This window comes from Callorhinus ursinus, unplaced genomic scaffold (genome assembly GCF_003265705.2).
Source record: "Callorhinus ursinus isolate GAN/ISIS: 27379988/994484 unplaced genomic scaffold, GSC_fseal_2.0 scaffold49, whole genome shotgun sequence".
In the NCBI taxonomy this organism is placed as follows: domain Eukaryota; kingdom Metazoa; phylum Chordata; class Mammalia; order Carnivora; family Otariidae; genus Callorhinus; species Callorhinus ursinus.
In genome coordinates, this window is record NW_027397111.1 from 6,132,242 (window position 1) to 6,159,421 (window position 27,180).

A 27,180-nucleotide genomic window follows, 5' to 3' on the forward strand; every position below is an offset into this window, starting at 1 on the left:
TTAATCCACTAACAGGTCCCATTAATGACTCCTGTGGGCCCCATTGTGTGGGCGTGGGTTTCCCCTGGATCATTGAGCCCCGTGTCCAGGAAGTGGGGTCTTTGGATTAATCCCAGCTCTAGTGCTGACAGCAGAGATGGAGCAGCATCTAGAAACAGACATGCCCGGCTTCTGGAATGTTAGCTTTGCCACTTACTCTCTGTGCAATCTCAACAATTTACAAAACCTTAAAAGCTATAGTCATACCATCTCCTGGGGCATTTTTCACAGTCTTAAGATTGTCGCCATTTGCATGATGGGAAGAACTTGCCACTTGTCCACTTGCCAACGCCATTCATTTGGGAATGCCATTCATTTGTTCGTTGTCTTCATTCATTCATTCCACGTGTATATTCACTGTCTACTGTGTGTCGGAGCTGGCCGGTGTCAGAGACCATGAGAAAGACTCAGACCTAGCCTGGTCAGATGGGGGAGACAGGCACACGAAGAAGGGACCGGAGCTGAGCACACTAAGCACACCAATAAGAGAAATGGAGGTGCTGGTGAAGCACAGGGCCATGGCCTGACACCCAGGCTTGGGTCAGGAAAGACTTCCAGAGTGACAGAGAAGCTGAGAACCAAAGGAGGAGGAGGATTTAGCCAGGCAAAGAGAAGGCGTAAGGAGAGGCGACATGGGGAAGGGTCCGTGCCCCGGGAGCGGCGTCACAGACAGGGAGGGCAGGCAGACCTTGCCACGCCACAGTTCCTCATCCTTCAAAGAGAGAATATCACCAACCTGGCCGGGTTCTTATGAGGATGAGGCGGCGTGACACGTGGCAAGCGCTTAGCTCAGTCACTGATGCATAGATGAGGCCAAAACAACCAGTTGTCCCGAATGGCTGTTAGCAAGGTCATAGCAGTAATAAGAGCAGCTAACAATTATTGCGCATTTGCCATTTGTCAGGCCCTGCTCCCTCCTTGTGGAGATGGTTGCGCTTACTCCTCCCGGCAATCCTATGAGGCAGTCACTAGTACTATCCCTACTTCAGATGGAAGAAAACGGACAAGAAGGAGTTTTGATCTTTTCCAAGACCACACCACTGGAGCCAGGATTCCGTCCCAGCCTGTCTGTCCTGACAGCAGCAGACCACCCGCTTCATGGGCGCGAGATGACACAGAGCTGGGGGGACTTTATCTAGAGGCACCACCTACCTCCTCACCCAGAGGATGGCTTTGAGAACCCGGCAGAAAGCCAAGGCTGACATCAGGGCTCTCTGGACCTTTCTCTCTGTGATAGCAGTTAGCAGATCCCGCTAATGGAGTATAGTTCTTGGCTTTAGATGTGACACCCGCCTCTCTGTGGGCTGCAGGAAAAGTCCAGAGTGTGTTGACGTATGCTCCCTCAGCGCGGCAAGCCATGTAGTTGTTTTATAAAAGAGGATTTGCTGCGGAGATGTTTCTGGGGCCTCTGCCTAGGGAGCTGGCACACGTTTATGATTCTTCAGAACCTCCAAACCACAAGTCTGGGATTGAGATGCCTTCACCCGGTGGAGGAGAGGAAGCTCAAGAGAAAAGAATTTGACTCTGTTCCTTGACCCCTGTCAAGAACGGGGTATGCCTAGAGCACACATGTGCCTCTGGTCGTTCCGTTTGGCACCCCTTCACTGGGCTCACTGCATTTCTGCCACAAGTTGTCAAGACAATGGAAGCCCAGCCGCTGTCAGTCTCTGGCCTCCTTGGATAGATGGCCCACCTGTGGTCCTTTGCCCTGGTCTTCCCTGAATTCCAATATCCATTTCCTGTTCTAAACAGAGCACCTCGCTGCTAACAAGAGCTATATAAGCTCGCTCAAGTTAAGGTGGGTAACAATGCCACAAACTCGCTTATGGGCACAGGAACTGAAGTGCAGCTGGGCGTGAGCACTAGAGCTGGGAAGCTGCCGAAGCCATGGCAGGGCGCAATGTCCCTCATTCTGTCTCATGCTTCATCTCTTCCTCGGCCACAGCTGGATTTCTCTGCTTACGTATTGCCCAACAGATCTCCCAGACCCAATCTGAATGGCCTCACGATTCTAGTGGCCACCACCCACGGACCACCAACTCTCTCGCGGAGAGTTCTAGCACGGGATAAGAGGTTGACGAGACGGTTCCATTCCAGAAAGAGGATGGAGGAGAGCGAGAGAAAGAAAGAGAATTCTTAAGTCATTCTAACCTGCCTGTTGGTGCCCACCGTGGTGTACTCAGCTGTGGCGGGTGACCAGGGCCATGGGGACTGTAAGCTGCCCTTTCCAGGGGCTGGGAGGGGGCTTATTCCAGAAAGGGACATTGAATATTGGCTTTCTTACCTGACATGGGGAGGCATTGGTTCTGTTGATTGCTATGTGCCCGTAGGTGAGGTTAAGAGATGCCTCCTTCTTCTCCTACCCCCTTGGCCCCCTGCTTTCTTATTCACCTGCCAGAACTCCCGGTCTGGAGAATCCTCATCACCTGGGCACCACTGGGGCCAGGCCAGCCACTGCTGGGTCTGCAGGGGGCAGAGAGGACCTTCCCAGAGGACACGTCAGGCCTGAAAGCAGCTAACGTGTTACCCACTTCCCCCAACCTTCCAGAACAGAGACTTCTATCCAGGGACCATTGAAAGCCCTTGTGCCACCCCTGTGGGAATGGAGGGGGTGCAAACCCTAGCACCATTTTCTGTGTGTTCATGCCCGTGTATCTTTTATTCCTGCCTAGACTGCCTTGGCTTATTCTTTAACAACATGAGAATGCTTCTCCTTCACAGGAGGCTGGGTTTCCCTCAGCACCTTTATACCCGCAAAAGCTGGTGCTTGCTGCTTTCCGTAGTATTCAAGGGTCCTCGGGTTGATTATGGAAATGGAGCCTGTCTCCGTGGAATGCTGGCTTCTCCTGATTTAATGCATTTGTTTCTCTGCTCCTTTCTCTCTGGTGTGGCCACCCCTCCTCGGGTGTTCAGCTGCAGAACTCTCTGAAGACCGATTTGTGTCTCGATCAGGGTCCAGACACAGAGAACGTTCCCATTGTGTACATCTGCCACGGGATGACACCCCAGGTGAGTTCCCTGAGAGGGCCCCCTGCTGGGGGTGTACTCATGTATGTCTGGCATGGGCAAGGATGGTTAAACTCCTGTCATGGCGACTCTAGGCCCAGGGGCCTCTGGGGCTTTTCATTAGGAGTATGCTCATGACTAAAAGGGGAGAGTCATACCTGCCTTACCTGGAAGGAGGCTGGGATAGCAGGTATGCTGGCGTGCCTGGATCCTCGGGGGTGGGGAGCAAGGAAGGGGATCAGTTTCTAAAGAGGAACACCTGCCTTCTTTGGGCAGACTATGAGTAAACTGCAGTCCTGGTTCTGGCAATCATGCCCTTTCCAAACAGGAGGGAACCCAAGGGTCCCTCGAGCTCCCAGACATCTCAGAGTCCCTTCAGAGTGCCATTTCATGGCTTTTGGGGCTCTGCCCTTTAGTAGATCACAGCTGCAGCCAGAATTTATAGCCACGAGAGCTTTTCTAGCTCGTGTGACCTTCTCCTGGTGGAGAATGAGGGGAAGCTACCAGGAAAATAAGTTATCCTAGGAAAAATTAGCCAGTCACAGCCTAGGCTTCAGATATCCAAAGAGGATGCTGAGACGGAGACAAGAGAAATGGCCTATTCAACAAAGTACAATGGACACCCATTGTCCATGGAGGCCGTAGACTGACCTGGTCTGATTTGACAACATTTTCAGAGTGTACTTATCTTGCCTCCAGTAGTGCAAATGATTTTTTTTAAAAGATGTCATATAATATATGTATATTTGTGCAATTATACTTCTGTGTTTAGAAGGGTCATTACCCACCTCAACACACAACCAAAAGCAATCATGATGTGTGTGTGTGTGTCACTGGTGTACTGTGCTGGGACTTCCGCTGTGATCTCCACCAGCTCATCGTTTCTGTGGGCCCAGCTGCTGTGGCATCACCGACTGGTCGGTCACAGGTCAGCAGATCACACTATCCCCACACCACACAGTATAGCAACTCATTCTTCATCCTTACAACACTGTGACATTTCTCATGGATGACGATTTTTATGTAACTTTTTATTGACGTCTAACATAGGTCCAGACAATAGGCAAATTATAAGTGTACGGATTAGTGAGCTTTCGGGGCAAACACATAACCAGCACCTGGATCAATAAAAGGAGCATTATTGCCTGATTCTGAATTTTATATAAATAGGATTATAGGGTCTATGCTTTCTCGGGTTGGCTTCTTTCTTTCATCGTTATATTTGTAAAGTACCTCTGTGCTGCTATGTGTAGTTGTAATTTTTATTACTATGTAATATTCCATTTTATGAATATACCATGTTGACTACATGTTTACTGCTGATGGACACCCGAGAGTGTTATGAATACCGCTGCTATGAACATACTTGTTTTGGTACATGTATGCGCTCATTTCTTGTGGATTTATACCTAGGAGTGGAATCGCTAGTCATAGGGTTGCTATATGTTTACTTTGAGCAGACACTGCCTATATTAGTCTCCTGGGGCTGCCTTAATATAACGCCACAGGAATTTATTGTCTCCCAGTTCTGGTGCCTGGAAAGTTCAAGATCAAAGTGCTGGCTGATTTGGTTTCTGGTGAGGGCTCTTTGTGGCTTGCAGATGGTTACCTTCTCTCTGTGTCCTCACACAGCAGGGAGAGAGAGAATGAGTGAACTCTCTGGTATCTCTTCTTGAAGGGACACTAATCCCATTGGATAAGGGCTCAACCCTTATGACCTCATTTAACCTTAACTTGAAGATTTGGAGAATACTCAGCCCGTCCATATTGTAAAAAATGAGAAAGCTTGTTCTGAAGAGAACACTGAGTGTAGCTGAACAACAATTTGATTAAGAGATCATGGTGGGATTCATGGACTCAATCGGCCATCTCAGCAGTAAAAGCCATAAACTGAGATGGGCTTATACCCGCAGAGAACTGGCAGCCTGAACAAAAGAGAGAGCAGGACAGAATGAAGGCCGGCTGGTGGACTTCTCGGCTTTCACAAGGCAGGACAGGTGAACATGCCCTCTTCCTCAAGAAAAGGGAAGAATGATACTGAAGGCCATTCAGAGATCATCAGGGCTGCCAGGCCCCCCCACCCCAGACCCAGGGGCAAGGCTGTCTCCTCAAAGAGTGGGCCTGCCTCTCTGGTTTCAGTGGGCCTGGATGGCCCTGCCCAGTGCCTCGGGAGTGGGACCAAACAAAGCAGGGAGCGGCTTGGGCCGTGCCACCCCAGAGGGCCCAAGGTACAAGCAAGTCCACAGAGCCATGGGAGTGATGCTGCCACCCCAGTGGGCCTAGAGGGCAAGACCGTCAGGATAAAGAGGTTATTCTCAGGCCTTGAGATCTGATGGAATTAGCCCTGGCAGGTTTTGGACTGGCCTGGGACCCATCACCCCCTTCCTTCCAACTTCCCCCTTCTGGAAGACGCTTGTCTAGCCTGCGTCTATCCCACCATTGTATTTTGGAAGCACATAACTTATCTGATTTCACAGGCTCTCAGCTGGAGAGAAATTTTGCCTCAGGATAAATCACACCTTGAGCCTCATGCACATCTGATTTAGAGGCTACTTAGATGATATTTGAACTTTAGACTTTAGAGTTGTTGCTGGAATGACTTAAGACTTTGGGGGCTGTTGGGATAAAATGAATATATTTTGCACGGGAGAAGGAAATGAACTTGGGGGTCTAGGGGCAGAATGCTATGGACCGAATTGTATCACCCCAAAATTCATGTGTTGAAACACTAATCCTGACTGTATTTGGAGTAAGGAAGCAATTAAGGTCAAATAAGGTTATGAAGGTGGAGCCCTGATCTGATAGAATTAGTGTCCTTATAAGAAGAGACACAGAGAGCTCCGTGTCTCTCTGTCTCTCTCTCTCCCTCTGTCCCTCTCTCTCTCTCTCTCTCTCTCTTCCTCTTCCTCTCTCTCCCTCTCCCTGCCACGTGACAACACAGCAAGAAGGAGGATGTTAGGAGGCTAGGAAAAGAGTTCTCATTAGAAACTTAATGTACCAACACCTAGATCTTGGACCTCTCAGCCTCCAAAACTGTATGAAAATGACTTTCTATTGTTTAAGCCACCCAGCCGGTGACATTTTGTTGTGACAGCCCAGGTCAACCAATATACAGTGAAACAGTCTCCCAAATTAATTATATCAATTTTTACTCCCATCAACCATATTTTAGAGTTCTTGTTGTTCCCCACACCTTTGCCGCCATTTAGTATTCTCTGTAAATCTGTATTATTTCCAAATTATAGACATCGTGGCACGTGTAGAGTCATAGCACACTGTGGTTTTAATTTGCATCCCCCTGATTATTAATGCAGTTGGGCACCTGAGTTTTTTTCAGCTCAGAAGATCCCCATGTTGTTCTTGAGTATGGGCCAAGGTGGCCAGGTCACAAGTTGTTTGGTCTTTTTGTAAATTCCCTGCCAGCTTATTAATGCCTGCAGCCCAGGAGACAGTGAATGAACTTGCTTTTAACAAATCTATGTGGAAATCTGCAGGGTTGTTGCTTATCTGGACCACCGGGCAAATGTGGAGTGTTTCCTCTGTGGGATGGTGGGTTTCAGTCTGGGCAAAGCCTGCCAGTCTCCCAGCTGCTGATAATTCAATATGGGGCCGTCTGTCCTGTGGTTAAGAGCATGGATTCTGGAATCAGATTGTCTGTGTCCAAATATCAGCTTTGACACTCTCTAGTTGCCAAGTTTTTAAATGGGTAGGATTTTAAAATGTGGGCCTATTTTATTTTCTGTAAAATACCGATTAATGATGGTATATAGCATAAAGGTTATTGTAAAGATTTAATACATGTCAAATATCTAAAAGAGTGCCTGGCATATAGTAAGTGTTCAGTGAGTGTTAGCTAATAATATTGCTATAGTACTATACTATCATTATTGCTCATTAAGCCTTGCTCAGTATATATGCCCTCAAGATTCTAGCTCCAGCCCACAGTGAAATGACTTTCCTTAACTTCATGCACCATGTGCCATGGATTCCAGCCCTGGTCACAGCCTACCCATAGACTAATGGAGCATCACTGGGTTTCTGTGGCAGCAAAAATGCAGTGGAGTAGGGGTAAGGAGGGGCTTCAGGAAGCCTGAGTTCTAGGCTTCGTCTTGCCACACAGTTGCAATGTCACCTTAACCCTCCCTGGACCTTTATTTTGTTTCACTCTTTTATTGAGATATGATTTTACACTAAAGTACACACATCTGAAGTGTACAGTTCAATGAATTTCCACATTTGTAGACAACTGTGTAGACACCATCCAGATGGAGCCCATCATCCCACTGGGCTTCCTCATTCCTCCTCTTGGTCAATACCTCTACCCAAAGGTAATGACGACTCTGGTCCCTAGCACCATTGATTCGTCTCATCTGGGCCTGTCTTCTTCTCTGCAAATGGCAAAGCTGGGCTGGCCAGCTCTGGACCCCGCTCTGCCAGCTCTATCCACTTACCTCCAATTCTTCCTTTCTGAAATTCTGTTGGCCTGGGAAGCTGTGAGTCTGTGCTGTGCTTGCCAGGATGGCTGGGAGCTGCCTTCCCTTGGTGCTTTATGAATCAGCTTCTTGATGTAGGTCTGCAGCAGGTCTTAAAGACTTGCGTCCCCCTCCCCATTCCTCAAAGCCACAGTCGTCGTGCGACTGGGCTGCGCAGGGAACATGGGGGTCCAGTTACCCTCTCCCACCAGGCCTGTAGCTGGGGTGCACAACTGTTAGTGCCCAGAGGTCAGGAGGCTGGAGACCGACCTCAGATCAAACACAGTTCCCAGAACGGGGTGGTGTAGGGACTGTGCTGAGTCTGGCCTGCCCAGGGAGCCTGAGAGAATGGGGTTCTCTGGAGATGGGCTACGTGTCCTTGGGGGAGTTCATCCATCCACCAGAGAGAGACACAGGTGCAGGGGATAAGCGGTGGATGATAAGGCAGAGCTTCTGTGTGGGAAACCTTCCCACAGGTATCTACTGGCCCCTAAGAACTTTGCTGGCTCATGGGGGGGATGAGAAAAGGAGGAGCTCAGGGATATCACCTTAGTATGAGGTCAGGGTACACCTCATAAGGGGACTATGGGCAAACATAGGCCCTGAGGAGTCTCTGAATCTCCTAGACTTGGTCCAAATCAGACCCTCAATATGTATTTCCAGGGACATTTTTCCCCTGACTGGCAACTAGCTCTCAGCAGAATCTCTCTTGTTACCATGGCCACAGAGGCCAAGGAGAGACCAGGGAGGGTCACGTGTGCACAGATGGGACTGCCACGTGTACTTGTGCAGTGCACCACATATGTGTCCTCAAGATTCTAGCTCCAGGGAAACAATGTGGCACCTCCCATTGTTGTCTGGGGAGTAGAGATCAGCCCCGGGTGACAATCTTCCTGACCTCTGCCATGAAAACTCACACATTCCTCCCTACGTATCACATGTGATAGGAGGCTTGAAAATGTTGAAAGGCAAATGATGAGGCAATATATAGTGATCAAGAAACAGACTGCCTGGGTTCAAATCCCAGCCAGACCACTTACTAATCAGGTTCCTTGAGTACGTGTCATAATTTCCTTATGCCTCAATTTCCTCACCGATATGATAGTAGTACCTATCTTACAAGGTTGTTATAAGAATTTAAAAAATCGGTGCACATAAAGCATTGAGACAACAAGCCTGGGACACGGTAACTGCTTCCTAGATATTGGCTATTATTTTACCAGTTTGGTAGAGACTCGGGACCATGTCCTTGAGAATGGGAATTGTTTAGCCTGGAAAGGAGCAGATTTAAGAGGAACATGAAAACTTCCAAAATTATAAAGACACAGATTTTTGGCTAAGTGTAAGGAAACTCTTCCCAGTCATTGGCTCAGGTGATACTGTGACCTCTCCATCATCAGAGATGTCCAAGTCGGGTTTGGCGAGCTCCAGGGGCATTATGAAAGGTTCCTATATCGTGTAGATGCTTGAGCTAAGAAATCCCTAAGGGCCTTCCCACCCTAGAATTCTATGACTTTTTAATTCATAAATCAGTGAGAGTCCATCACGTACCTGAGAGTATTCTTGGCCCTGGGAAATAGTCATGAACCAGACAAAAGTCCCTGCCCTCATTAAGTTCCCATTCTGTTGCTGGAGGCAAACTATTCTCTATTTTCTCATCCTCAAGTCTTCACCAGAGCTGGGAATTGAACTCTTCTCTCTCCTAAGAATTACATGTGTGGCCAGAGTTGAGCTGCATGCCTTGGATTTCAGCCAACCACAGCCAAGAACAGTGAAGGAAGAGAAAGGTCGAGAAGGCAGGACAGCAAAGTAGCCTAATTTATCCTGCTGACCTTGAGAGTCACTTCCCTTCCTCGTTTCCTACTTTCAAATTTCTAAGTTTATCTATTTGAGGTTTTAAAACCAGAAAGAATCTGTATCAATCAGGTAATAAACAATCCTCAAAACTCTTTGCCATTAACCAAACAAGTTTATTTTGTTAATTCAAAAAAGTAACACGTGATTCTTAAACAAGTTAAAATGAACACGTGACAAAAACTTAGTTGATTCATTCATAAGGGAACTAGTAAGAAGGTTAAGCAGGTACTAAGAGCATTTGAGGAGCTCAGGATCTGCAGACATTTTCTAAAAAAGAGCATTAGAATAAGATTGCTAGATTGGATACCAAAGTGGTTAATGCCCTGTGGGCAAATAAAATCATAGCCTTTAGTATGATCTTTACTACCCAGGCAGAAATCTGGATGTTAGTATTTAACTTCCTACTGTCTGGGTATTAATCAAAAGGTGAATAGCAAAAAAAAAAAAAAAAAAAAAAGGAAATAGCAAAGTCAAGCACATTGTCTTGGAAAATTGCATAGTCTTGGGTGGGCTTGTTAGTGCCCCAGGATGGTAGTGAAAAGGATAGACCACCTCCTCTCCCAGTTTGCCTTATTTCCAGGTGTGAGATATTTCTCTTCCTCTGTTCACAAAGTTGGCTAAAGGTGGAAGAACTCTCCAGGCCATTAGTGAATATCAGATCCTCTTGCAGATGAACAGTCTGGCCATGGGGACTTGCCCCTGTACCATTTCCTAAGGCAGCCACCACAGAAGCCCACAGACTGGGTGTCTCAAGCAGCAGAAATAGTACATTGTCTCACAGCTCTGGAAGCTAGATGTCCAAGAGCAAGATGTCGGCAGGGCTGTGCCCCCTCTGAAGGCACAAGGAAAGGATCTGTTTCAGGCCTCTCTGCTAGCTTCTGGGATTTGTTGGTCACCAAGAATGGTAGTTGTGACGGCACAAGTCTCCCTACCTGTGGTGTTCTCCCAATGTGCACACCTCTGTTCCTTGTTATAAGGATGCCAGCCATGCCTGATTAGGGCCCCCCTCCTCCAGTGTGACCTCATCCTCACTTAACGAATTACATCGGCAGTGACTCTATTTCCAAAGAAGGTCACATTCTGAGGTACTGGTGGGGGTAAGGTTAGGACTTCAACATATGGATTTCTCAGGTACACGGTTCCACCCACAGCACCCCCAAAGGGGAGGAGTATGACTGGAAATCTGACTTTCACACCTCAGATGAAAAGTGCCTCACATCCCTTCCTCTTCACGTTCGATTCACCAGAGCCAATCATACGGCCCCGCCAGCTCGCCCCCAAGGATGTAGGAAGTTAGGGTTTTCTACATGCCCGGGAAGCCTTTCTCTGCCACAGAAACTTAGATATCTGCTAAGTCCGTTTTACCTCCGACAAATAAGAAAACAAGAAAATGGCATCTGGGGATGGGAGCTGGCTGGCCTGAGCCCAGGCCTGCTGCCGGTCACTGGCAAACACAGGGCTAGGAAGGGTGCCTGTATTATGGCTTCTGGTTTCTCCTCCAGTTTCATTCATTTGTTCTTCAAACATATGACAGGCTGTCTTTCAAGAAGGCCCCATGGTTTAGAAAGTTTCATTTCCCTTAAACAAATTTGTTCTAGTGATAGGAATGGTGTCATAGGGCAACTCATAGTGGGGCCCAATGGGGCCAAAAAACACTGTGGGCTAGAAAGAGGGGCTGGGTTCATGTCCCTCTTTAAACCCTTTGAGAGATTCTGCTTACATGTTGTTTAAAAAGTTGACTCTGATACAGTTGTGATATTCTCAGCTGGCAGAGAAGGCCCTGAGTAAGAGAAAGCGTGGTGTGACTAATCAAATTAGTGAGGTGAAGCTGCTGGGAAGCACGCTAATTGGTTAATGAGTAAATGTAACCATTTTATTTAAATTAGCAGCAAATTTCAAGCTATCCTCAAAATAACTGAGAATATTAGCCCTCATTAGTGTAACAGCCTGGAAAATCTCTTCTGCTGGGAAAAAATACGACAGTGGGGTCTCCCCACAGACTATTTAATCAATCACTCCTTCACTCACTCACTCATTCATTTGCTCATTCAAGAAACAGGCCCTGAACGTTACATTATGCCAAGAATTGGGAGAGGCAAAGGCATCCTTGCCCAGACCCTGGACCTGGAGGAGTCCCAGTCTGGAGGGGGAGCCAGGGACTTAGATCATGACAGTTTGTATGATACAACCTACCGCCCCAAACCAGCTTCTCAGGAGCCCAGCAGGGTGGACAGTGCAAGGCAGGGTCTGGGGGCTTCTCCCATTCTCCCTGCCTGCATCTTCCAGACTACAGAAGGCACAGGGGAAAACAGTACGCTTCCTATGGGAAGCTAAATTCATGATTGTAGAAGAAAGAAGATGCAAGGATCTTTAATTCCCTCTAAAGTTTTAGAAGTACTTAAGCCACCATGTTGTGCTTTAGGAAGTGCATTTTGACTCGAAGTATGAAGATTAGAGTTGAGCTGAAAGAAGTATTCTAGTTTTATGCAGAGACAAATGCCACGGTAGATCAGGTCGTATGTGTACTAAAAGTAAGAAAAATATGAAATTATAGGTGGACTTTGGTACCTTTGCTTTTGGGAATGGTTTGGAATTTCTTCTTCGTGTTTTAAAGTTCGCCATCGGCTGTACATACATACAACACTTCCCATCCCCATTTGGGTCTATAACGGAGCCAGGTCTCCTTTCCCGGCCCCTCGTGCTTCTGTTGGCCATGCATGGAGCATCAGAGGCCTCTCATGGATTGTGCACAAACCCCCCAGATCTTTCGAGGAACATCTCAGAGACAATTGAGAAAGTTTTACTCTGTGGCCAAGAATTTAGATCACCAGCCACTTCTCTGTGATCTGTGGGAGGTTTCGCCACCGCTCTAGGATCTTATTTATAAGTCCATCAGAATGCCTGGCACTGAGTGGCTGTAAGGTTTGGAAAACTTCTTTGAGTTTACTTCTTGGTTCTGATGTGATGACATTGGCGCGCCTCCTCGTGTGTGGTTGTAGTGTGCAGCGGCAGCTGATAAGCGTTGGTACGGTGCCCCCATGGGGCTACAGTTTGAGGGGAGCCTCAACCAGTCTTGAAACTTCAGCTGACACCTCCAGCTCTGCATGATTCGGGGCCCAAGCCATAGAGGGTTATCTGCATGTCTTTATTCAATGGGCTCTGAGCTGTGGCATCTCATAATTCCAGGGCCATCATTCCCACAGGAAGCAGATTAAGTGGTACCTCTAGCTGAATTACTAGCAGGGCTCTAATGGCCTAATGTGACCACACCTAACCCCGTGCCTAGAATGTGATGGCAGGTGTTACAATGTCATCCCGAGGGCGGCCTCTCCAAGTATGAAAAAGTGTGACGCTCGAGGCTGGGATGAGGAGGGCTGACCATCTGCAGTCATCCCTCCCTACCCCTGCACCACCGACCCACCGACCCAGGACCCCCGGGGCTGGAGTGGCTCCCTTCATCCTTGCAGCCCTGGGAGCATCCTTGGAGACCAGGTGCCTAATGTTATCTGCCTGCATCCCAGGGCTCAGGAGCTCACCGCCCTCTGTGTCTGCTCATCAGTGAGGAGTGAAGGCGTTGTTTTCAACCCAGCCTGCAATCTCATTTCTTCCATACAGCCCTACTAAAGGACAGGACCTAGCCTGTCCTGGGCCCCATGACAGGTACTTGCCTGTGAACCCTGACCCTCCACTTATGAGCTATGTCACCTGGGACAAGATACTTAATTTCTCTTTACCTCAAATATCTGTAACTTCAAACCCAGTTTAACTACAGGCTGTTATGTTATTTTATTAATATACATTATATTTATATAATATATATTACATATATCTATATATAATAGACACATTTTATTTATATTTATATTTATATATCCATATGTATAATTAGTATGTGTTAGTCTCCCTAGACCCCTTCCAGGTGTCAATTCATTTCATCTTAAAGTCATGTTGCCACCTTATTCCCAAAGATGTTGGCTCAAAGACATAAAGATGTGCCCAAGTCCCCACCCCAGTGGGTGGCAGGTGCAGGCCCGTAGTGTGCAGAACACGATGCTAAGTGCAATTATGTCACAGGCAAGAGCACCCTTTCCCAGGGTGGAAGAAGGGGCTCACAGCTGGGAAGAGCAGGCTGATCACCTGGTGCTGTTTTCTCTCCCGGCACTGCCACCCTTAGGGTCTAGATGCTTCCCCAAGGCACAGCCAAGATGACCCATCACAGGGCTCCTTCTCCATCACAGACAGCCACTGGACCCACCCACGGCTAGCAGCCTGGAGCTTGTCCCCGCCCTGGGTGGGTGAGCGCCAGCCAGTTCGGCACCCTGCTTCCAGAAACCGCCCCTCTCCATTTCCCTTTAGGTGTCTGCACTCAGAGCCGACACATCAGCTCAGTGGGGTGGTGCAGGCACACAGGGAGGTGCCGATGGGGATGTTAGCACACAGATGTTTGGTGCCGCAGCGGTGAGCTACTCTCTCAGAGTCAGGGGAACTCTGCCCTGTTCCTGAAGCTTCGGTGCTAAAAAAAAAAAAAAAAAAAAAAAAAAAGCCGCTTGATTTGTTACTCATTCCACCTGCTACATTCTTCACTTCATGTCCAAACTCCACAATTAGAGTGGCAAACAGTGAGTTTTGCATGACTTTTATGAAGCTCCCACAGGCCCGGGAGAAGCAGTCACCACAGTGGGCCAGCCCTGGGGAAAATGGTTGTGGCTCACCATCCAGGGACCTGCCCCTCCCGCCTGCCCTCCACTCCTGGCCTTTGGAGAGCTTTGCTTCTCAGGCCTCTGGCGTGGGGGCTGGTCACTGAACCACCATCAGAGCAGCCGAATTTATATCCAGCCTTGGACCTGGCTCTGTGCTCTCTGACAGATCACTTCCCCGCTCCGAGCCTCAGCTTCCTGGTCAGTAAAATGGGATGGAGGCTGGGGTTTAAATGAAGCAACACACCCAAATGCACCCGGCACCAAGCCTGGCACAGGATCCGGCTCAGTAACGTGGGTTTCCTTCTAATTAGGGCAGCCTCCCAGCATTTTTGAGAGCTCGCTAGTCTGCCTAGAGATAATAATACTGACAACAGCCTACGTTTCTTGTTTAGTGCTCCTCGGCACCTCTGTAAATGCTCTGTGTGCATGATCTCCGCGACTGCTCTCAGCAGCCCTGGGGAGTGGGTTCTGCTGTTACTCCATCTGTACAGGGGAGGAGACTGGGCCTCGGGGCAGTTATGTAACTTGTCAAGGGTCACAGGATCACCAAGCGGTGGCCCCTGGTGGCCCAGCAGCCAGGCGCGTGCTCGGAGCCATGACTTAGGAGTGCCTCTCTGGTTTCATCAGCTCTGTGGCCTCCGCTCTCAGGAAGTTCTCTGGCCACAGGACTAGCCACCATGGTGTGGCATGATGAAGGCCCGCACCTCGGAGGTGTTCAGAGTGTGCTTGCTGGAGGAAGAAAGGCTGCGGTGACCATATAGGGGAGGGAGGATTTAGCCCACCACCAGGCATGCTCTTCTCCTTAGGACCTAAAGGAAAACTGAGTCTGATTTGCAGTTTCCTCCCTGAAGGGACTATGGCAGGTTCCTGAGACTAGGCTGAAGGGAATTTGAAAATACTACCTGGCTGGCACTGCCCTTCCCCATCACCCGGGGCTCCGACCCAGAACACAGGTGGGTCAGCTCTCGCTTGACGCATAAGGATTCTTTACATGTGCCTCTGGCCTTTGGGATTCCACCTTCCACCCGAGGAACTGGGGCAACCATCTCCGCATTGGAAGACATCTAGTCTCAACATTCCAGGAGCAAAGCGTCAGATCCAAAGGCCCCCAGTTCTCCCCACTTCCTACCCTTCAGGTCTCAGCCGAAGTCCACTTCCGCAGGGCAGCCTTTCCAGACCACCCCATCCCAGGTGCTCTCATGAGTTATTCTCAAATCTCTGCACCTGTCCGATTGCTTCACAGCTCTTGCAGTATACGGATAAATGTGATCAGAAGCACAGTGGGCAGTTAGTCATGAATTTGTCTACTTGTTAAACAAATAAACTTACGATCTACCACTAGATCGTAAGTTTCTTGAGGGCAGGTACTTGCTTGTCCTCCAGTGTATCCCTTGAGCCTAGCACACTGCCTGGCACAGAGCAGGAATCTCTTCATCAAGTTGGTGGATTTTTGAGTAATTGAAGGTAGTCTTCCTGACAAAGACCTCCTAGCAGCCTGCCCAGCCACACTGGATTTGCCACTCATCGGCCTTCAGCTGGGATTTGCCACTCATCGGCCTTCACCCAAAGCCTGACTCTTCTGTAAAATGAAGTTAAAAACATCCATCTGATAGAGGTTTTGTGAGGATTAAGTGGAGAAATACACAGGGTGCACAGCACCAAGCCTGGTACCCTGTAAATCCTCAATCAATATACTGCAATTGCTATTATTTTTAGTAATAATGTAAGTTATTATTAGTGAAGATAAGATCTGGCAGGATCTGTAGTCTCTTCTTTTAGACCCAGTATCTTTTCGTGGGGACCTGGGAATGGGAGCTGGAGAGGTATACCCTCCCCAACTGGGTTGGAAGCCAGATCCTGTGTATTTTTCTTGATGAGGGCCAGTTGTTATGGGGCAGGTTGGACAGGAGTAGGGAAGGAGAGCCCTTCCATTGAGGCCTCTCCAGCCCCCATGCTTGCTGGCACACGGAAACGGCCTGCCTTCCCATTTGACTCAACCCTCAGGCAAGAGAAAGTTCTCCTATTGACAGGGCTGCATAGACTCCCCCCTCCGCAAATCCTTTTGCAACTCACCCTTCCACTTGAGAGGGTCCCACGGAACTGCACGCAGGAGTGCCCAGGGTGCAAGCAGTGAGCCAGGGACAGAGTATAAGTTACAAGCCTTCCATCTCAGGAGACACACTGCTCTTGGACCGCGTCGGTACAGTGTCCACCCCCCACCCCGCAAAGGCTCTTCCTCCTTCAGTTTGGAGCAGGAAGTAGGGAGCTTTCCCCAGAGCTGATGTGTGCACTCTGCTGCCCTTTGCACAAAGGCCGGCCCTCAAGTGGCAAGCTGCGTCATTGGCTGCTCCTTGCTCCTGTTTCTGGGTGGGACAGTTCTCCTCCACTATGTGGGCCTGTCCTTCTCAGTGCGGGATGGTTAGCTTCCCCGGACTCTGACCAGCAGTAGGGTCAGTGTGGACCGAACCATCCCCATGCATTTCCAAGGGGGCCCTGGAGGAGGAGGTCCATACCACCCCTGGCTGAGAATGCAATAAAGAAGGAGCGTATGACACAGGCTCCAGGACTGGGGAATGGCTAGTGGCCTTGAGTGGGGCCATCTGAATGGTGTTTCTACCAGGGCACCTTAAGGATATGCCGGTGTATTTCAAGAAATTTCCTAAGGAGATGTGTTCAGAATGTATTATGGGCATAAAGGGGTTCTTGTATTTGATTTTTCCAACTAACTTCATTGTCACCACACTGCCTTTGTCCCAGCTGCTTTTTCTGAAATCTGCTCATTGCTGAGCATTAGTCCTGCCAGCACAAAGCTTTAGTGGAGTACTTGAGGTTAGCACTGTGTTAATATACTGGGAATTTCAGCAAAGCCGGGCCCTCTAAATCAATCACTAGAACTGCCTTATTTTTTTTTTCTTGCTCAAAAATACATTATTAAATGCAGGAACACGTGTGGGAGTGGAGGTTGACTTGGGTGAAGGACACGCTTAAAAGGAAAATTTCATAACATTTTTTTCTGCAGGAAAAGGGCCTTGCTGGTCTTAATTCTTGTAGAACTGAGCCTACAGAACACATTTATGTCTCTGCAGTATCTTTCGCTCCTCGGAATATCCTGAGCTGCTCAGAAGTCACTCAGTCAATTTGCCTGGGGCATTATAGGTACTCAACAGCTATATATTAAATAGAGAAAGGACTGAATTCATGGAAAATTAAAGCCTTTTTTAAGTGAGGATCACAAAATGGACTGAGCCCGTATTCCCCTTCTCAGTTGCTCTGAGGGTTTCTAGGGCGGCAGGGTTTGAGCTGGCACCTACCCCTGAAGGAGGACAGTCGATGCCGTTGGTGTGTTTCCGGAGTACGTGGAGGTCACGCAACGTCTGGGAGGACGTGGTAGGTAGAGGGCCTCCATCCAGAGAGGCGAGTTGGACAGGGAGCCAGCGAGCCTAGACTCCTCTCCCCACCCTGAGTTTGCTAGTTAAGGATGGAAAGAAGCCGGCTACTAGGAGGGGTGTGGCGTTGAGAGAAGGTGTGTATTCTGATTTGCAATAAAGCAGCGCGTCTGAGGCTGAGGGAAGGAAGTCTGTAGAGAAAGAGGTCTGATACGTGGGGAGAGAATGAAGCAACATTCTGGGGGTGGGGAAGGGGCAAGAACAGGAGAGGATGGGGTCCACGGCCAGTGGGGCTGGCCCCTGGACTGCAGGGGAGGAGCTCCTTCCTCTGAGGCCCAAGGGCAGGTGGAGGCTGGTCCAAGGGGAACAAGTTTGCAGGCTGAACTGCAAGTCAAGCGTGGCGGCTCTGCTTATATTCCAGAGTAGCGAAGGCATGGACACCCTGCTAAGGGGGGTGGCTCAGAGACTGAGCAGGCACCCCCAGAAGGCCTAGTGGGGAGTGCCTGGTGGCGGGGCCCGGCTACAGCTGAAAACCATGAGTCTGTGGAGGCTCTAATTTGCCCAGTTCCACAGTTTTTCGTGGGTCGTGCCCAGCATCCAGGGAGAGGGTGTAGAGAAGGCAAAGGGGCTGCAGAGGCGGGGCTTACAGGGTATCAAAGGCAGCAGGAATAAGGAAGTAAAGAATGGAAGGTGCTGGCAAGGGGGTGGTTGAAGGAATTTGGGTGCAGCCTTTCCAAGAACGTGGAGAGGCTGGGAAGGTGATAAAGGGGAGGAAAGGGAAAAAAAAAAAGTTATTATTCAGAAGGTCTTGGGTTGATGAGCAGGCATTTGGGAAGTAAGAGAGGGAGGAATCGTGACGAATAGGGGGTTGGGGGCGGTAGGGCAGTGGAGGATAAGGTTTGGGGTACAGCAGTTCCAGGCACTAAGAGCTGGGATCCGGATGTGGGCAGCTGAAGCGCAGCGCAGGTGACCCTCCCCAGAACTGAGGCCCCGGGGCAGGTGGGGCCATTCATCGGCCTAAGCGATGCCCGGTGGGAGGGAGTGGGCACCGCAAACTGCGCGGGAAGCCCTTGGGTGAGAAGCACAAAGCGGGCAGCACGTGGTGGGGCCTGATGGCTGATGCCCAAGGAGGAGATGTTCCTGTCCCGGATGGAGGGCTGAGGTGTGGAAGGGGTGCTGCTGTAGGGAGAGGGGAGAATTGGCTCTGCCTTGTGTCCCTGATGGAAGAATGAGCAGATTCAAAGTCCACAAGAGTGGCAGCATCCTCCAGGAAGAGCCATGTGTGGTGGGGACAGAAGTTGCTTTCGACTGGAAAGGACTGTCCTTGAAAGATACTGGGACTTCGGTAGACATTTGGGGAAGGCTTGGGGCGGGGGCAGCAAAGGAAGATCATCCAGGAAAGAAGCACAGAGCATATCAGGAGTTGAGAGAGGGTGACAAAGTCCCATAAAGACAACGAAAGTTAAAGATTTTTATTTATTTATTGAGAGAGAGAGAGAATGGTAGAGAGCATGAGAGGGAAGAAGGTCAGAGGGAGAAGCAGACTCCCCGCTGAGCAGGGAGCCCGATGCGGGACTCGATCCTGGGACTCCAGGATCGTGACCTGAGCCGAAGGCAGTCGCTTAACCAACTGAGCCACCCAGGCGCCCCAAGACAACGAAAGTTAGATCTGATGTACACACGTAGGTCCATGGGAACTGGGAGGCTGGGAGGAAAGGGATGGCGGAATGAGACTAGGGAACCCCATCCCCTATACTCAGCCACTGCAGTCACTCTGGGCCCCACAGAGTACCCATTCGCATGCTCTCACGGCAACAGAACTCCATCCCCATCACATCGGTCCAGAAGCAGCAGAGCTTCATGGAGCTTCCCCTCTGACCCTGGAAGGAATCAGAGTCCCAGCTGCCTGGGAGAAAAAGGGCTGAGTCATGGTGACCTAGAGGGGTCAGGGAAGGCTTCCTGGAGGAGGAGCTGCACCTGGAACTTAGATAAAGAGTAGCATAAGCAAAAGCACAGCAGAAAGAGCACTTTAGGAGTGGGGGCCGAAGGTGGGAAGGGGTAGAATCGAACCTTCCTTTTCTTCTTTAGTAAGGAGCAGGGTGTTGTAGTGCCTGGGAGCTGGATTTGGAACCAGGTGACCTGAGTTCAGCTCCCAGCTTTGCCACTTGCTATGCATTCATTTACCTCTATCTAATTCAGTTTTCTCACCTAAAAATGGAGACGATAATACTCCACTTATCCAAGGTTATTTTGAGGATGAAACAAGCGTATTTGTAAAGCATTTAGCATCCCTGACCTACAATAAGAGCTCATTAAATAATATCACTAGTGTAATTATTTTCTGTAATCAGGAGGGGAAAGGGGGCAGCAGTTTGCTGAGGACCTACACTCTACTCTGTGCCTTATACTTCACAAACACACCTCTGAAATGAGCTACCTGTATCATTTTTACTAGATAGGAAACTACCTCCCGAATTTTGTGGCTTATGATATATCTATCCATTTGTTTAGCTCAAGACTCTGAGGGTCAACAGTTTGAGCTGGGCTGGACTGGCCCTGTCTTCTGCTAGTTTTAGCTGGGCTCGATCAGGCATCTGTGGCCAACTGCTGGTCAGCTAGTTGAGTCGGCTTCCAGAGGTTGGCTGATTGTCAGCTGGAAAGAGGGAGCTTCTGGGGCCTGTGTGTTTCATCATCCAACGGGCTAATCTAGACTTCTTTACATGAGGGCCCTGACGGGGGTTTCTAAGAGCCACAAGAAAGGGCAAGCATAACTGTATGAGTCTTTGCTTGCATCACGTTTGCTGTGAAAATGTTGTCCTTGCCCGGGGTCAGTCGACTACAAGGCCACGGCCAAGCCCAGCCTCAAAGGGCAGAAGCAGAGTTGGCATGCAAGGATGGGGAACATCTGTGGCCATTTTTATAACATATCCCAATGGCTTATCATGTCCATTTTGTATTATTTCATTCATTCACTTATGCATTTGTTCACTTGTTCATCCAAAAGTATTTACTGAGCACCTGTCTTGTGGTGTGCAAGAAGAGGAATCCCAAAAAGAGTGGCCTCGGTCTCCCACACTTCTCTCCATCATAGTGCAGTCCATCTGGCATTGCTGTCTGAGGTCCGTACCATTCCGTAAAGTCGTGAGCGGGACCTTTTTCCCCCAGTAAAGCAGGTTTTACTCTTCTCAGGGAAGAAGGAGGTAGAGATGGAGATGGTGTTGGGGAGCAGGCACCATCGAGATTTACATTTACAAACTGCAGTCAGGCAGCAATATTTCATCCACATGAGGTCGAATTCTCTGAGCTAACTTCTCCCTACTCGATCTTAACTTATAGGTTTAATAACACGCTCTTTCCCCCATCTTCCCGATCACTGAGATTGCTGGTGAGTCCAGATCGCTACTGACCTCATATGTTAAAATCTCTGTCAAATACACACCTACGTACATACTCTCTCTCTCCCCCCGTCTCTCTATCTCCCTGGGAACATTCTAAGCTCTTCTTAACTCAGTGCAGGATAACAGTTGTGGTGAGCCATCAAATGATTGAGACCTCTCATTGCTCATGGGGCCAGGTTAGAGTTAGACCTGGCACAGACTGTGTCCTGGGAGCAAATATTGAGAATCTTGTCCTCGAGAGAGAATCCCATTCCATCTAAACTATTAATCCACAAGGCCATATGGAAGGTGTTGTCCAAGGTTCTGGTCCAAAACAGAGGAGAGAGCTTAGAAGAGTCTTAGAGTAAGGGACATGAAGCAGGCACTACGGAGGAAGCCTGGATGGATTTCTAACCTGGAGTTCAAGGACCCTGGAATAGTTTATCAGTACATTCACTTAATCAGCCCATGTGTTTTGAGTACATGTCACATGTCAAGCAGTGATCTGGACAATAGAGATACAATAGTGAGCAAGACAAGCTTGGTTCCTGCCATCAGGAAACTGGTAACCTGGTGGAAGAGACCCATGTTACAAAAACAGTACTAATGGCTAACACTAACCAGCCCTCAGGCTATACGATTCCCCGACCACTCTGTGCAGTAAGTACTGTTCTGACCGCCTGCTCTGACAGATGAGGAAATTGAAAGAATGAATGGCCAAGGGCATCATCTGTAGTCACACAGCTAATGAACAATGGTGGGGGGTGGGGGGGACTTAAATTAGGCAGTTCGGATCCAGAGTTAATCTTTCTAGAGTCAACTCCTTCCCCTCCCTGCACTAGATCAAGTTTTCTTGGTACCTGTTTTCCAAGTCCTTTGTTGTCTTCTTTACGAGCATGCATCACATTCTGTGATTCTATTTCTGTGTGATTGCTTGGTGAGGGAGCATAGCAAAATGGTCGTGTCAGTCAGTTCAGGCTTCGTTATGCTCCAGTAACAGAGGACCTCGAAATCCAAGTGGCTTTACAATAACAAACATTTCTCGGTCAAGTCTTTGCTGACCTTATCTTCCTTTTGCAGTGGCTTGTCAAAAGCAGCCAATAGTAACGAAGGAGTGCTTTTGATCTAAAGCACGGTCTACCAAGTGACTGCAGGCAACAGTTACGCCAAATGCCTCACCATTGCGTAAAAGAGGTCACCATCTTTCCAGCCTCTGGGGATGGTCCCTCCCTGCCCACTCTCTGGCCCCAGAGTCAGTGCCCCGTATTTTAAAATTTGACAGCACCCCTCATCCAGTATCAATTTATCATTCATCTTAGGCTGATGGTCCCCAAATCGCAGTGACTTACAACAAGAAATGCTTATTTCTTACTCATGCTCTGTGGTCATCATGGTTCAGCTTCAGCTCTGTGTCATCTTGCCTTTTTCTGGGACACTGCCAGTCCAGTGGCAGAGAGTAAAAAGCGCTGTGGTAGGTCACGTGATGGCTCTTCAAGCTTCTGATTGGGAATGGCACATGTCTCTCCTGTTTATATCCCATTGGTTAAAGGCACGTGGCCAAGTCTGACACTAACGATGCAGGGACATGTAATAGCTCAGACGGGGGGGGGGGGGGGGGAGGACACAGGAGGGGCTTCACAGGACAGAGCAGTGAATCAGCCTGTTCAAGTCATTGAGGAGCATGCACTGACCAGCACAAGCTGATGCAGAGCTGGCAGACAGCTGTGGTTTGGGGAATGAAGAATGCCAGGGCATTTTCCCAAGTGCACAGGATCTGTTCCATCCTAGCTGTTTGTCAGTGAGCAGACAGAGCTATGAAGGGCTCTGAGCAGTGCCTTCCAAAATAGGAACCCAACTGGACCCCACAGCCAGATAGCTGGTGTCTGATATTTCTTCGAGACTGTGAACTTCCCAGTGAACAAGTGAGCCGTGTCTGTGCATTCGAGGGGAGGGGGGCATATTATCGACAACAAAAACTGCCACAAATTTGGGCAGCTTCAGCTAAAAACAAAGGGTGGGGCCTATTACAGAAAACCCGGGTGATTCACTGCATAGACTCCAAAGGAGGGTCAACGGGGCCAAGCGCAGGGGGGGTGGGGGGGAAGGCAGGAATGGGGGCAGCTCCAGGGGCCTCAGCAGTTAAGAGGTCATGGATCCGCTCGAGCTACACATGTCTCAGCTACAGAACTGCCTCATCTCTGTGTCTTTCCTGGGAGGAGACAGGCTTCTTGGCCCCCTGACAGCCCACTCTCACCCATGGGCAGGTGGTGGAGTCACAGAACCCAGACTATTTGGGGCCCACCCCTGGCCGGAGCCATTCTCAGAGAAGGGGTCACTGTTAGACATTGTAGGCCAAGTGCAAGGACACCTGTTCCTGCCTCTTCACAACTGCCTGCCCCAGTCCCTGGCTCTGCACCCTCTTATCTTGTTCTGAAATGTACAGAGAGCAGGAGGAACAGGGGAAGGGCAGCAACAGAATGGGGATGAGCAGCTAATGCCCAGGCTTGGGCAGTGGGCAGGCACTGCTCCCTAGAGACAGACACAGAAGGCTGCAGAGAGACTGCTCAGCCAGCGATCCCAGTCCAGGGCACCTGCTCCTTGTCGCATCCTGGGCCACGCCAATCTTACTTTCCTGTAACCCAGTTTCCTTTCATCTGCAGTTCTCAGCTTCTCCTCTTATACCTACCTACATGATAGATGATATTCAGATACTCAGCCCACTCCCAGGGGCTTCCTAAGGCTGTGTGAACCTCCAGGCTCACTGGCTTTTCATCCACTAGAGAAAGCATACTAGCCTGCAAATGAGTGAGATATTTCTTTATCTTAAAAAAAAAATCAGACATTCACAAACCAGTAATTTATTATTTAAAAAAGTGACTTGCTTTATATAATAACTGAATAAAGCATATACATACGTGGCACCTATATTCACCCTGTAGCTAAAGACCACTGTGACTTGATCCTTTTACTTCATTCCCTTTGGCGTTCTTGAAAGGTCTCCTGGGTATTCTATATTTGTTAATACTCTTAGTTGTAAGTGACAGAGACCCAGCTCAAACCAACTTACGTGCAAAAAAGCTTTTCTTTCATGTAACTGACAAGGCCATGTCTGGCTCCAGCTTCAGGCAGGGCTGGATCCAGGGGCAGGAATGAAGCTTGCTGCATTCCTGTCTTCCCTTTTCTTCCTTTACTTTCCCCTCTCCTTATTCCTCTTCCTCCTCCTCTTCTTTTCTCCCTTCCACCTGTCCTCCCTCCCATTTTGGCTATGGTTCCCTTCATATGTAACTTTAGTCTCTCTCATATTCAAGCAGAAGAGGCTTCCCTGATTTACCTGAGGAAGAAGGCAGCAAGTAGCTCTGGGCCTAGAGCCTTCTAGCATGCTTGCACAAATAGAAAATCTGAGGGAGGACTTTTGTTGGTCCAGACTGGATCAACATGTCCATCCTGGAACCAAACCCTAGGCCAAGGCAATGGGGTAGACGGTGAAACATGCCTACCGTTATGGCCAGAGTGAAGCAAGATGCTGTTACAGGAAAGCAAATAAAGCTGTCAGCATCAAAAATCCTTGCAGCTGCCTTCTCCAGTTTGTCTCTGGTCTCTCGCTGCTAATTCCCTCCTGCTCAGCCCTCAGTTTCCATGCAGGAAGCCCAGGATGGCCCCCACCCCCTGGCTCTCTCCTGGGACAGAGGAGCTGACAAGGGAAACACCGAGCCCAGGGGACACCAGGAGCTCAGAATGACATGGGAAGAGAAGACAGAACAAGGTGGGAGATTCGGGTTGCTGCCTGGGTTGGCTGGGTGGCAAACAGCCCCAGAGATGGTGGTAGAGAGATGGCTGACACCTCTGCTGTGGGTACGAGGCCCAGAATGAAGCACATGAGCTAAGAATCTAAGTCAAAATTTCCAAGCCCAGCAACGGTGCCAAGCGGCTGCTGGCCTGGCCGTCCTGCCCAGGTACACAGTGGGAGGCAGAAATCAGGCCTCACTTAGTCTTTTCTATTCAGTCTTATGCTCAAAGACCGCACCCTGGTCCAAAGCTCACTTTTCTCCCCTGTCCCCCAGACCGGCCTACGGAAGGGGCTGTGTCACCTCTAGCCCCAGTTCGCTTTCCAGGCCCTTTGGGTGGTTATGACTCAGAAGACTCTGGGAATTCCTCGGATGTGCTGATGGGTGGAAGGACAGTCCCTCTGAAGTCACAGGATGCTATCAACTCTTAAGCCCCGAGCTGCTTTTCCTGCCTCATCTCCCCACCCCCGGGGGCACTCTCTTCCCCCAAAATGGCAAGGTAGTGCCAAGCCGCCCTGCCTTTGTTTGTCCTTTCCCTTCTGACAGCGGTCCGTCACCCTACGCCATTATCTGGGCACACTACACTCCTCCTAGGCTGTTCTCGAAACTCCTCACTCACAGACCAGGGCCGGGGAGAGTACATCACCCCAGTTCCAGCCCCTCCAGCACTCTGACCTGCTCTGACTCTGCTCTCAGCCTGGCCGTGAGGCACTTCTCTTCCCTTTTCGGAAGGCTGTCTCCCCACCCAGCTCCCCAGGGGCACCCATGTTTTGCTCCTCTCTGCTCCCTGGTGCCCAGCTCAGGCCACACCCTCGTGGGCACGAAGGAGTGTTTGCTGAATCAAACTGGATCGTCTATTGGCTATGCGCTGAGTGCCTGTTACACACTGCTCCACACACACCTGGCGGGCTCAGGTACTTAGCCTGTCCGGTTCCACCAGGGAAATGGGCTCGCAAGGGGGAGCTCTGAGCTGGGGCTCTTGCTTTCCACAGTGGTGCTCCTTCCCAGCTCTGGCAAACAGGAATGTTTATAAATGTTTTCCTTCCCTTAATGTACCTGATTCTGTGGTTAGTGAACAGAAGATCATTTTGGAAATGACTCTCCTTCACTCCTGATTTAGCATCGGTGCCCTGCGGCCCTCAGCGCTGTAACTAACCTCTGTGTCAAGGGGTTAATGACCAGTAACCAAACACTTAAATCAGCCTGCCCTATCTGCAGAAGGGCTAGCAGCTCATTCTTGGTAAAGAGGACAAAGCCCATTTCTAGCACACGTTACAGATGTCACAGTCACTACTCTAAATTGAGATTGAATAAAGCAAGCCTCGGCTCCTTCTCTGCCCCCACCGCCCTGTACGAGGCAGGCTGGCGCCCTGCCTGCTTCCTTATCCTTACAACTGGGAGGTGGCCACAGATAGGGACAGTAGCTAGCATACAGGTGTACGAAACTGTGTTGCTTCTCTTCTCCCCTTCCCTTCCGGAGGCAGCTCTACTGGCCTGTGGCAGCTTCTGTCTGTGTGGTGCTATCAGATATGGGTGACGGGCAGATCTTGTGGAAGGCTGTACCCAGTCTCTGGCGGAGGCAGTCCCACCTCCACACCTGCCAGGTAGAGAAGGGGTACTGAGGACAACCGGCAGGGCTCTGGCCAGGGGTCCGACTGCATCCTGCGGGGGTGGGGGGGCTTGCTTATCCAGGAGATGAAGTGACAGAGCAAGGGCACCTCCAACCCTGGGGGTCTTTGCGTGACCCAGGGCAGGAGTGTGTACCCAGGGGCACCGTGGGCTTCCCGGCTGCCTGTCCCGCTCAGCTACTCGTCATGACTGCTCTCGGCCTGAGATAGAGACTTCCACTGGTGTAAACCCCAAGACACGGACACGTTTGTTCTGCCACCTGCAGGGGCTTTTTCTCTTTTCCTTGCAAGCATCAGAATGAAGCACCCAGATGAGTTGGTAGCCCTGCCGAGGTGAATGGGAGCATGTGGAAAATGGGTAGGTCAGTCATCTGCAGCTGAGGAGGAGCCGAGTGGTCGGGGTGTCTTTTCTATATGCCCCCCCAAACGCCCAGGGGCTTATAAAACATCCCCAGGCAGGCTCCGGCTGCCTCCCACTTCCCACCTTCTTGTATCACAGGTGTTTTGGCACAGGCCCCTCCAGCCCTCTGCTGCCTCCTTAGTCCCAGTGCCCTTCTCAGAGCTCAAGGGCATCACCACGGGGAAGCTTCCTAAGCCAGCCTCCTGGCCTCAACCCCTTGGCCTGGCTGCTGGTGCTGCAGCGACCCAAGGGAAGTAGGCGAGTGAGGTGAGAGGTCACAGGTGTGGCTCTGGAGTCAAACTGCCTCCGGGTAAATCTCAGCTGCTCCACCTGTGAGACTTTTACCTCATGTCTCGTGCCTCAGTTTCCCCATCTCCAAGATGGGGGTCATTGCAGCCCCTGCCTCGTAGAGTTGTTTTAGGATCCAGTAGAGATAAGGCATGTACATCACTTTGTGTCTGGCCCAGAGTAGGAGCTGAACACATCACAACTTTTGTTGTTAGCCGCCTAAGGCAGGGGCCAACAGCAGC

General features: G+C 49.8%; 1 protein-coding gene across 3 annotated transcripts in view; it reads left to right on the plus strand.

Annotated features, from left to right (window-relative positions):
• Nucleotides 1–27,180, plus strand: part of GALNT18 (polypeptide N-acetylgalactosaminyltransferase 18) — a 356,353-nt gene that overhangs the window by 304,674 nt on the left and 24,499 nt on the right. For all 3 annotated transcript variants that reach the window (XM_073882914.1, XM_025848485.2, XM_025848484.2), the window contains one exon: nt 2,953–3,048. In XM_073882914.1, coding sequence (XP_073739015.1) covers nt 2,953–3,048 — 96 coding nt within the window. The remainder of the gene's footprint in view (nt 1–2,952; nt 3,049–27,180) is intronic.